Source organism: Lolium perenne, chromosome 3 (genome assembly GCF_019359855.2).
Source record: "Lolium perenne isolate Kyuss_39 chromosome 3, Kyuss_2.0, whole genome shotgun sequence".
Taxonomy (NCBI): Eukaryota; Viridiplantae; Streptophyta; class Magnoliopsida; order Poales; family Poaceae; genus Lolium; species Lolium perenne.
Window position 1 is genome coordinate 323,858,321 of NC_067246.2, and position 12,280 is coordinate 323,870,600.

At 48.9% G+C, this 12,280-nt stretch overlaps 1 protein-coding gene across 1 annotated transcript; it reads right to left on the reverse strand.

Annotated features, from left to right (window-relative positions):
- Positions 1-524: 524 nt before the first annotated feature.
- On the reverse strand, positions 525-3,578 carry LOC127345702 (amino-acid permease BAT1 homolog). The gene is made up of 7 exons (XM_051372213.2): positions 3,098-3,578; positions 2,928-2,946; positions 2,382-2,601; positions 1,932-2,113; positions 1,542-1,831; positions 1,318-1,447; positions 525-1,190 (listed from the first exon to the last, which is right to left on the reverse strand). Exons 1-7 carry the CDS (start codon positions 3,451-3,453, stop codon positions 843-845), a joined length of 1,545 nt encoding a protein of 514 aa, XP_051228173.1. The 5' UTR covers positions 3,454-3,578; the 3' UTR covers positions 525-842.
- Positions 3,579-12,280: the final 8,702 nt, after the last annotated feature.

Sequence of the window (12,280 nt, forward strand, 5' to 3'; positions counted from 1 at the left end):
CCTGGATCGTGCCCGGCTGGCACCGGTCCAGGAGCCGGTTTGGCCGAGCGTGGGGCCGGGCCGGCCGGTCGTGCCGAGCGTAGCGCCAGCCTGGACTTCATCTTCCTCCTTCGCACATGCCTCCCTCTCCTCCCTCGCGCGTCCATGAGGTGTCTTCATGTCCAGCACGATGTCCAGCTGTTCTCCTCCTCCTTGTGCGATGCTTTCTTTATCCTCGTACCTGATCAAACACAACTCAAAGGATATAGGTAGTATAAAATTCTCATCAATCAAAGTATCGCTTAAGAACAAGTTCACCTGTTGTTTTAGTAGCTTCGCACGAGCTCTTGTCATAGGTCCAATTCCGACTTCATTGGACTTGATATTCACAGCATCATCTTCTTCATCTTGGAGGTAGTGATTTGGTAGGGATGTCCTCATCATTAACAAAAAAAGAATCTACTAAGTTTCTATAGGTTACCCGTATGGCTACCCGCGAGTGGTCCTTCCTACTGTCGGGGCGTAGTGGGCACATATAGATTCTTGATGTATCTGTGTCGAAAACGGTTGCACGGAATATGTTGAACCAGGGTGGTTGACGGCTTTCTAGACGTTTACAAGATGCATAGGTGACTTGTTCTACTCTTTTTTTGCTGGTTCATTTTTATGTCTACTCTATGTGATTCATGAGATGTAAACGCTGAAACTTACGACTTCGTAATAAAACAAGCCTTGTTCATCAATTGATGCATAGGCTAGGGAGAACTCCATTTTGAAGAAAAAAAGAGAACTGACTAAATTACCGAGATAAATGCAATTTAAACAACCACGTTATTACAACACGGCAAATACTACTTCTAGCACTATATTTCGACATTTATTATAGGCCCCTTGAACCAAAACCTAGCATGGAACACCCAGGAACCAACACTCAGTAGTAGCACGCCTCCCACAGCCACCGGAGTGTAGTTGAAGTCGTCCTTTGCCACTGGGTACGCCACCGGCAAAGAAAAGAGCACGGTGACGAAGGCCACCCAGAGAACAGCAGTCCAGCCGACGATGACCCCATACCTGCCAAGATGGAATGGTCCCGGGATGAAGGACTTCCGAGCCGTTGTCACCCGGAAAAAAATGGGCAGCGCGTAGGAGATGTACAGCCCTATCGTCGCGATGGATGCCATGGCTTGGAAAGCTACCTGGCTTCCCAACGACTGCAATGCATGAGAAATATGAGATCCGCACGACAATGTTAAGGTCAGGCACCTGTTCATGAGACCGTGGAATGTGTTTTTTTGTTTGTTTCGGAAACGAGCGACAGTAGGAAAAGTGCATACGTACCGTGAGGGCCATAACAAATGCCACGATGACGGAGAGCCAAACCATGTTCAGTGGCACCTCGTGCTTGCTCACCCGGTGCCACAAGTGCGAGAACGGCATCGCCCCGTCTCGGGAGAAGGCATACCCCATCCTATGCCATCAGAGTAGAGGGGTGTCTCATCTTAAGAGATATTATCGTACTTGGACATAATATATAGCTTGTGATGATTAATTCGGTGACAAACCTTGAATTGCTGGTGATGGATGCTAGCCCGCAGAGGAACATGGCAACGGCTATGACAACGAGGCAGGCAACCGCTCCCGCCCCACTGCCAAACCTCAAACGAAACGTTGAGTAGAGAGCCTGGGCGATAGCGTTCCCGCCGGCATCATTGTCGGGGCTAAGGAGATACGGTATGTCTATCACCACGGACGTAAGAGCAACCAAGTAAATCCACCCGAAGATCGACGAGAGAGCCACCGCAGTGATGATCCCGATTGGGCCGCTTCTGTCGGCGTTCTTGGTTTCTTCAGTCTGCAATGCAGATATGCAAGCAAGGATATCATCATCATGTCTCCATGTGTGAGTAAATTAATTAAGTGATCAACAGAATGGAACATCGTCATCCACTTACCATGTGAGCAGATGCGTCATAACCGAGCACCGAGTACTGGCTCATCAACAACCCCACAGCTAGAATATAAACCTTGCTATGGATCCCCATGCCATTGTCAGTGTTGAAGTGCGTGAAGATGAACCCAACACTCGCCCTCTCCTTGGCAACAGCCGGAATCAGGATCGCCAACAATAAAATACCTAAATTTTTATAGATTTCTAATTAGTATTTATCAGCCTTCAAACAATTAATTAAGTGAAAACCTGTATTCAATCAAGTAATCTTGTAGCGTTCAATGTCATAACATTTCCTTGTTTTTTCACAGACCAAATCCTCATCTGTCATCAACAACAGAGTTTTCCCTACTTTGATTCTAAATCACCTTATGACCATGGCCATTGTATCACTAACACCCCTTGTGCCATCAAGGATAAAGACTAAAACTATCAAACATATATATAGAGGTACCTGCGATATTCCAGAAAGCGCCAAGGTGTCCGAACCAGGACAAGTAGTGGATGGGGAGGTTGTTGATGAGCCCATGTAGGAAGAGGATGAGAGCGTAGATGGCCAAGACGACGTACTTGGAGGCCAGGTAGCCACCGCCGTTGGCGCCGCCCGTGCCGAGCAAAATGATAACCTGAATAAGCTGTGCCAGAGAGAAGTCCACGCTCGTTGTACCAGCCCACTGCATGAATGGGACGGTAAGAGTCAACACAGAGGAGGCTAGACCATGTTAGCAACGTGACAACAGTTTACAAAAATATGTTTTGTTGAATCACGAGTTTACTGCATCAGCCGGCTGTTGCGTTGGAGATTGACACGCGGAGACTGTAGGCCTTGGGGCTGCTAGTAGTAAGTTGACTACTAGTAGATTATTATGTAACTAGTAGTACTATATGTATCATTTGTATTTATCGAAAAATGGATATATTTTACAAGTTTGAGGAGCTGGTGCTGGCACTTGAAGCCGAGACAAAAATGGCGAACAGCCCTATGAAGTTGGAGCCGTACCTGTCCGACGATGTTGAACCTGCAAACCAGAACATAAGATGGAGCTTAGCCACGGCCAACAGGACAGTCTAACATCTGGATGAGAGAATTTCAAGCAGAAACATCTAAGAGGCAGCATGCCCATGCATGTACGAACAACCTGAGTAGAGTAGCAATATTTGAGTGCGTACCAGCCGGTGATCCAGGATGCAAAAGGCGCCCAGTTCTTGCCGGCGAGCTTGGCGCTCCAGTAGTAGAGCCCGCCGGAGGTCGGGTAGGCGGAGCAGATCTCCGCCATGGACAGGGCGACGCAGCCGTTGAAGAAGGACACAACGAACCACCCGAGCGTCATGGACACCGGCCCGCCGTAGCGCAGCCCCGTGTTGTAGGTCGCCGTGACGCCCATGAGCACGGAGATGATGGAGAAGGAGAAGGCGGCGTTGGACGCCAAGCTGAGCCCGCGCTTGAGCTCCTGCTTGTACCCCATCTCCTGCAGCCGGCTCCGGTCCGCTTCGGCCGTGTCGGCGGCGCTCCGTCGTGGCGCCATATCTGCTGATCTCTGGCGCAGATCAGTTCCTCTACCTATGTAGCTTTGGTATAGAGTAGTTGAGCGAAGCCTTGTTATGTAAAAGTGGTGTTTGGTGTATATGGACTCATGGAGGGAGTCAAGGTGGGGAGTGGACTGGAAATGATTCACGTTTGAGGCGTTCTGGCATTGTTATACAGCTCCGTGACCCCCCGTTCGATAAGTTTGACCGAGAGGGCAAAATATAGTTGATGTTGCGTGTGCAGCGCACAATTATTTTTACGCTTCAAACAAGGTAGTATTGTGTCAGATGAAAGTGGACTGCTCGCGCATGGAACTGTTTGTGCTCGGACTGGGTGCGCCATGAACATGAGTGCAATGCCTACCACTGAACTCTTGTTTACCACACCAGCAAGCATCTTTGTCACAGAACACAGAGACAGTCTTTGGTTGGACCATTCGGGCAAGATTCCTTCCGCATGCATGACTCGGCATGGATTTTTTAGATTAATACGATTCAACTATATTGACCAAAGGAGATCAAGGCTGCTATCGATGGGATGGATCGGACCAGCGCCCCTGGACCCAGTGGCGGCGCCAAGATTAAATGCCCGGGTATTCATTGGGTATTCGTTTCGCCAAATCCTTATAGTTTTGTTAAAAAATTCTCTGTTTTATGAAAATTTACACTGTTTTATCAAAATTTTGGGTATTTCTGGGAAGACAGGGCCATACCCCTGGCGCCGCCACTGCCTGGACCGGACGGTCTCGGCCCAAGTTTCTACAGAGCCGCGTGGCCCACGGTTCAAACTGGTATGCTGCGTCTGTTTGGCGCCGTCCATGCTCGGAAGGCAAACTTGGGCGCGATCAACCGTGCGCATGTGGTGTTGCTGCCCAAGGCTGATGGTATCCTTGCACCTGGGTCCTTCAGACCTGTCTCGCTGCAAAACTCCTCCATCAAGACGGTTTGCAAGGCTCTTACCTGTAGGCTCCAAGCTCAGATTGGATCGCCTGTGGATGAAAATCAGTCTGGTTTTCTGTCTGGAAGAAGCATCTCTGAAAACTTTGTTTTTGCTACGGAGCTGGTCCAGTGCTGCTTCAAGCGTTTTTCTCCCTCTCTGGTCCTCAAGCTGGATTTCTCTAAGGCTTTCGATTCAATTGATTGGGAGAGTCTCCGAGCAATTATGTTGGCGCGTGGTTTTCCCCCTGCATGGTGTGATTGGATGGACATGATCCTGGCCACCTCCAAGTCTGCTATTTTGCTAAATGGTGTCCCTGGGCCATGGATTGATTGTAAGCGAGGCCTAAGGCAGGGCGACCCGCTCTCTCCGTACCTTTTCTTGCTGGTTGCGGATGTGCTGCAGCGGCTTATCCGGCAGGACCCGCTCTTGTGCCACCCCATCGTTGATGGTGCTCCCTGTCAGTACTACAGTATGCCGACGACACTCTCATCATTATGCGTGCTGACCTGCCTGCTGCGGTGCGGCTCAAGGAGCTGCTGGATCAGTTTGCGGATGCGACGGGTTTGACGATCAACTTCCACAAAAGCACCCTGGTCCCCATGCATGTCCCTGAGGCTGCTTTGATGGAGATCCAAGCTGCTCTCGGCTGTCGGGTCGAAGGTTTTCCTCAGACTTATCTTGGCTTGCCCCTGTCCTGCGAGAAGCTCACTATGCTCCACTTCGCGCCTTTGATTGCCAAAGTGGACAAGTACCTATCCGGATGGTGTGCTCTGCTGCTCTCCAGTGGTGGGCGGGTGGTGCTGCTCAACGCCGTGCTCGATGCCCTCCCCACCTTTTCCATGGGGGCCCTCGACCTGCCGCCCGCCTTACTCTATGCCATTGACGCGCTCCGCCGGGCTTTCCTCTGGAACGTGCCGAGGCACGCGACCGGTGCCAAATGCCTCGTCGCCTGGGATGCGGTGTGCCGTCCCAAGAGGGAAGGTGGCCTTGGGATCAAGTGCCTCGCCACGAAGAATGAGTGCCTGCAGCTCAAGCTTGTGCACCGTCTTCACTCCGATGTCCTCGCCCCGTGGCCCTGTTGGGCTTGGAGTGCGGCTGCTGGCCACATTGTTCCCGGCCAGCATTGGAAGCACCTCCAGGCGCTCATGCCGCTATACCGGAGCATCTCGGTGGCCAAGGTGGGAGACGGGCAGCGGGTGTTGTTCTGGTTGGACAACTGGATCGGTAGTGAGGCCATTGGCAGCCGGTGACCCATTCTCCTCTCGCATGCTCTGCGTCGTGACGCCACGGTCAGCTCCGTGCTCGCCGTCGGCGTTCGTTAGTCGCTGGTCCTGAGGCTGACCGCTGCTGCCGAGCGCCTGCTTCCGGCCCTCCTCGCCCTGGTGGGTGAGGTCGCGCTCTCGGAGGCGATGACACGCGCGAGCAGGTGCGCTGCCACAAGAAGGCTGGTGGCCTGGATGCCTCGGCGTTGTACCGGCTGCGCACCTAGGGCGGCGTTGACAACCCGGCCCACGACTTTGTGTGGAAGAACTTTGCGCCCTCCAAGGTGCGGTTCTTCGCCTGGTTGTTATCCAAAGGGCGTCGCTGCTGCACAAGAGCATCATGGCAGTCGCTGAAGCCAGCTGCCCCGTTTGCCATGCTCCTCTGGAGATGGCGAACCACATCTTTTTCGAGTGCCCCTTCGCGCGGCGCTTCTGGGGTGCTGTGGGCTTTCAGTTCCCCGACGCTGCTGGTGTCAAGCTCCTACACGGGTACGCCGCTCATGCTGCGGTGCCTCCGGACTCTGCCTCGATGTTCACCCTGCTGTGCTTGTGGAACCTATGGAAACATAGGAATGCCGTCGTCTTCCGTGAGCAGAAACCCTGCCTCCCGCTGCTGCTACATCTCTGCCGGAGTGAGGCTCGTTTCTGGCGAGCTAGACTACCTGGAGATCAAGAACTCGCTGAGGCAGCTTGGCTTGGCTGCCTGACGGAGAACATCACCCCTGTCTGATGTCCTCTTTCCCCCTGTATCTCCTTTATCTGAAACTCCCCTGTACTAACTTTTATGGCCTTGGGGCCAAGCAATATATACAAATTCAGGTGGGGACTTTGTCCCCCCTGGTGACCATCAAAAAAAAAACAAAGGGAAATAGTTTATGATAGCTCTTGTCACGCAGATCAGCTGGGAAGACAATATCACCAGCGAGCCATTCTCTTTAATTTGCTCAAATGAAGGAAGATATGACATCAAGAGTTTGACTTTTTTTACACTTGGATTTAGATGCACTGCACCAAAGTATAGAGATACACGTGTAGGATGCTCACACTTGTTGCATTGATTCTTTTCACATATAAATCACTACTACTTTGCCAGTTTTGACACTAGTTACCCTATTTAAGACACTTTCATCCTAAATGCCCCATTTAGGGCTTCTTCTGTTGACCCCCTCCCTAGATTTCGCATATTCTTTTTGGCTTTATGTTTGGGTGAAATCATTTTTATTGTAACCGCCTAGTGAGATATCTAAGTTTAGTGAACACTCATACCGATACAACGAACCTCATCATTATGTGCTTGTTGTTTTCACTTATTAGGTATTGTTGGAAAATGTTGATGTCAAAAACGTCATCGGGTCTTCTACAAATAGGATTTTCTTCACAAAAGTATACAAGAGACTAAGAAAAATGCAAGGTTGTAGAGTATGTTTAAACATGTTCAAATGTATCCCAGAGCATTATCGGTTAACAGCTAATAACATACCTTATTTCATGTTGTAGAGCTTATTGTATCTCAAATATATAACCAAACCTATCCTAAAGAAAAGACCAATCTACTGTACCATAAGACTACTAATTGTCCTTCAATGGATACAACCAAATTAATCCACAATGTAAGACACATGGGTAATAACAATCAACCTGTAGCTTTATTAATTATTTGTTGATGTGCATACAAGATAATCTTTTTAGTGGTTCTCAACTAAACATCCCATCGTATCCCCTCTCTGCCAATGCTGGGCATCCATCTTATCCTCTTTCTCTCTCTTCCAATATTGGGCATCCCCTTCTCCATCGGAATCATCGGAAGCGAATCCATGGATGGGCTAGGTTTTCTTCATGTTGAGTTATCTTGCATCATACCTTGTCGTTCTTCTTCCATCGTCCATATCACAATATCTCATTTAATTTTCTCATCTAATCTATCCTAGCACGACATGCCAACCCTATCTGTCAATTCTACCGGCCTGTCTCAATCCTTAAATATTTTTGAGACCACCAAAACTATAAAATTCAGCAGTGTATCATGTGTATATATGGACATCGATGACATATAAAATCTAATGAGCATCCAACATAACAATATGAAAAAAGGCATATGCAGCACAAACATTCAATTGGCAAAATTTCTATAAGAAGATGTGTGGCACTAAATTAATATATAAATGATAAAGTCTTATCATAACTAATAAGTTTGCAGAAAAGGAAAAGTGTCCAAATTGAAGGTGTTCGACTCACATTCCCATGCATATGTTCCTCAAAAGATATTAAAGAGTAGAAACCACAAGGGTGAGAACAAAGGCTCATTAAATACATAAATGAATAATAAACATCAACAAATCAACATGTTGAGCTGTTATTAACTATCAATCAACCTATAGCACATGCCCATCATATTTCATTGCGTATATTGTATTCACTTGTGTGGACAATGTCAACACCAACTACAACTTGTGGAGGGTGCCACACCGATACAAACTCCAACTTGTGGAGGGTGCTACCAAAGTGGTTGTGGTTCACAACCCATCGTTGAAGGCCCTAATGATCCTACTGAAGGAGGTTTCCATAATTTTCTTTTTCATTTTGTGCATGTGCAAATACTAGTTTAACAAGTAATCATCATATCATCGTCGATGTCCTCTTAATCATCCTTTTATTAATATCATTAGAATAAAGGATAGTATTAAAATTCCAGTGAAAAGAGCTTCGCAAATTCAGTATTCCATAATGAACAAACCTCAATTTTACACAAAATATGATTTAAGTAATCTCGATCGCGGAGTATCAACACACGTTATTCAACATACATCTCTCAATATATAGCATGCTCAATTTGGTACATATGTATTCACAAAGTAACATTGTCCCTATGTGCAAGATCCTGAGTAGCATAAAGATGTTTGGTACTAAAGAAAATTTTGATCTAATTCTCCAATCAAAAGTTCCACCCAAAAAGCAAATTGATTAGACCATAAAATAGTATAGAAAATTCATTCAACTAACTAATGGGTGCTATTGCATGAAGCTCACCAAAAAGGTCCAACGATTGGTATGCTCATCTATATCACATCTCGGGATCTCAAACCTCTTTTTTCAAGTCTTATCATAAACTAATCATCATTATATTACATAGGGAACCAATGCCACAAATCAAAAACTAATGCTTCTAGTGGAATATAGTTTCAAAGACCTCTCTACCCCAAATTTAGTGGTGGAAACATATGCTGAATTGGGATTACTATTTCAGAGCTAAAACATATTGAAATTTTTAAATGGGGAGGTATGTTGTTCACATCATCATTTTTGCTTTGCATTGCCTGCATGCAATGAAATGAAGCTACATATTATAGCATGCGAGGAAGGGAGGCATTGTTTGTTAGTTATTATACTCTTAACAATTGTTCCATAATTCTATCCCTCACAATATACTCACAGCAACACATAATGAAATTTGCCGCTACTCGTCCTCATAAATGGTAGGTTTAGTATTTGAGTCCGACTGCAATACATGTTTTTAATTACTATAGTTTGTGAGTTGCTTCTACTCCTGGATCAAGTTAACATTGACCTTGTACTCTTTCTGTTTTGAATAAACATAAATAAGCATTTCTACTTATGTATCAAGTTTAGTAATCAACAACGTCATCTTCACTTTGGGGTATTATAGTTTTTTCTCTAACGCAATATTCAAAGTGACCAATTACATGAAAATGCCGACCAGATTGTTATAAGTAATTAAACACCCACACCCATAATGTTCTTCATGTACAAGGATTGTGATTTAAAAAATTCTAATGTGAAATCATGGGGGCACAATATATTCATTCAGTAAATATATAAAAGGGATATTGGACAGTATAGTTGCTTTAAACTGAACCTATATTTTAATTGAGCACAACGCAATTGCACATATGTATGTAGAAAATAAGTGTTCAATTCCTGTAATAAAGTAAATCCTCCAATAACTGAACGACATTGATGGATAAAATTCAAAGCAGATCTTTTAGTGGAGTCAAAATAACTTGTGTATAGATTCAGAAGATTCCATCTGGACTTCAAATCACCCTAATACTACGTTCATATAGAAAAATATGTTACGGTCTAGATTTTCAAGGATAGGTGCCTGCTATCAGCTAGGTTTGAGCAACCATTGACATGAAAACTACACACAATAAATCAATGGCTTCAACTAAATTCAGATTGGAAACCGAAGAAAAACTATCAGGTCTACACTCAGATACTCATGTAGGTAAACAACAATAGGGACTCAAGATAACCTGGTACCATAAAAAAACTCTACAATCATATATATCTTAGACATGAACAGAAATTTTAACACCAAGTTGCTAAGAAGAATAATGGGTGAATTGGATTCTTTCAAACAAAATAGGAACAAGTGGAGCCAATTATCTTGACTCGGTATCTTGATCGCGGGTCCCTTCTTGTAGCCAAGTTTACAGATTCATCGGTTTGGTTCTTCCCAACTACATCAGGTGAACTGGAGCAAACTCCTCTTAAGATAAATCCATTGGGTTCCATCCAAGCGAGTTAGAGCATCTCCAGTCGCGTCCCCCAAACCGTCCCCCAAAGGGATTTGGGGCGCGCCGGACAAAAAAAGCGTCCAGCCGCGTCCCCCAAAGCCCTTTTTTGTCCGGCGCGGCCCGATACGGTGTCCGGCGCCCCGAGCCCGTCCCCGTCCCACAGGGGACGCTCCGGGGACGCCGGACACAACGAAATGAGAGGCGAGGAGGCGCGGGGCTGACGCGTCAGCGGCACAGTTAATTTTAACCTAACCGTCGCCTACCTCGCGACGGAAGTTATTCGCGCGCAGCGGCATCTTTGCCTTAATGGCGACGGAGGGGCAGGCGAGACGTCTCGTCGGTGCTGCGCAGCCTCCACGCGTCGCCGGCGTTCGCACGCCACCGCCCGTTCCCGCGCGATCTTCCCGCCTCTTCTCGTCTGTTCCCGCGCTTTCTTCCCGACGCCGGCGTCTATAAAAGGTCTCCCGGCTCATCAATGGTAGCCACCGCACCCCGCCGGCAACAAACACAGCCCTCGTCGCTCCACAGCCGTCTCCTCCATCACCAGTGGCAATGGCGAACCGCCCCGGCGATGGCCACTTCCCTCCACCGCCGTCTCCTCCATTGACGAGCCGGCAGCGGCGTGCGGCACTCGAGGAGGAGGCCCGCCAGTGGCGTGAGGCGCAGCAGGCGGCGGATCTAGCGGCGTTCTCCGCCCCTGCCTCCGCAGCTGAGGAGGCCGCGGCGGAAGCAGCGTGGCAGGAGCAGCAGTGCGACACCGTTGCGGCGTTCGACACCTCGACGGGACAAGAGGCGCGACGGCGCCGGTACCGGGAGGAGATGGAGCAGCGATGGGCTGACGAGCGCCGGCGCCAGCGCGATGAGCGGCAGGCGATGTTCCGTGAACGGCGTGACTCGATCGAGCGCCGGCGGCGTGAGTCGATCGAGCTCCAGCAGCAGGCGACGGTGGAGGAGCGTCGACAGCGGGAGGCGGCGCTTACGGCGCTATGGGGGAGGCGGGCGGAGCAGTTGGCGGCGGCCGACGCGTTTGCGGCGGCGATGATGGAGGCGCCAACAGATGTGGAGGAGGAGGCGCCAATGGAGGAGGAGGAGGCCGAGGCGGAGGAGACCGAGGTGGAGGACGACGACGACGACGAGTTCGAGTGGTCCGACGACGACGGGCCGCACCCGGACGAGACGGCCGATCAGCAACGCGCCCTCGTCGAGTCCTTCGAGTCGGAGAAGAAGCTCCAGGACGACGCCCGTGCCCTCGAAGAGGCGCATATTCGTCGCGCCATCGAGCTCTCCCTCCAGGCGGCGCAGCAGGGGACGGCGGAGGACGCGCGGCGGGAGCGGCACCGTCTGGCCACCGCCGAACGCAAGGAGAGGAGGCGCGCGCAGGAGGAGCTGCGGCGTAGGGGAGGCGACGACGGGGCGGGGCCGTCGAACGCGCCGCCGGGCGGTCAGTAGTCTAGGTTTAGATGAAATCTAGCCGTTTTCATTCAAACTTTGTAATATATAATCAAAATTGAATGAAAACCTTTATTTTCGTGCACAAATATTCATTTGGGGGCGGCGTTTGGGGGACGCGGCTGGGGAGCGACGTCCCCCAAACGCGGCACGAACAAAACACGTCCCCCAAACGCTCGATCCGGCGCGGTTTGGGGGACGGTTTGGGGGACGCGACTGGAGATGCTCTTAGGCAAAATATGAAGCAATCATCTGGTGACCTCTTTACTTCATGTTCCAATACTCTGGAGACGTATGTGAATATATGCAACAACCCTGAAATTAAATTCTTGTAAATTCAAGTGTAAATTTGTTTTTACAACCATCTTCATGTCTCCTAGGCCGCTGTGGGAGTTGCTTCCTCGATGACGTCAGGGATAGTTGCTTCCTAGATGGTGGTTGTGGCGCTTGAGTCCTTGATAGCCTACAGATGGTGAGATGCATCAGGCACGTGGAGTAGAAGGTAGGAGGCCCATGCAGAGGTGGGGATGGTGGGTTGCGGCGACGCCGGCAGAGAGGATGGGTAGCATCGATGCCGGAGGAGGGTCGTAGGTATGGTGAATGGCGACAACATCGTGCTACTCTGTGTCTATGAGGT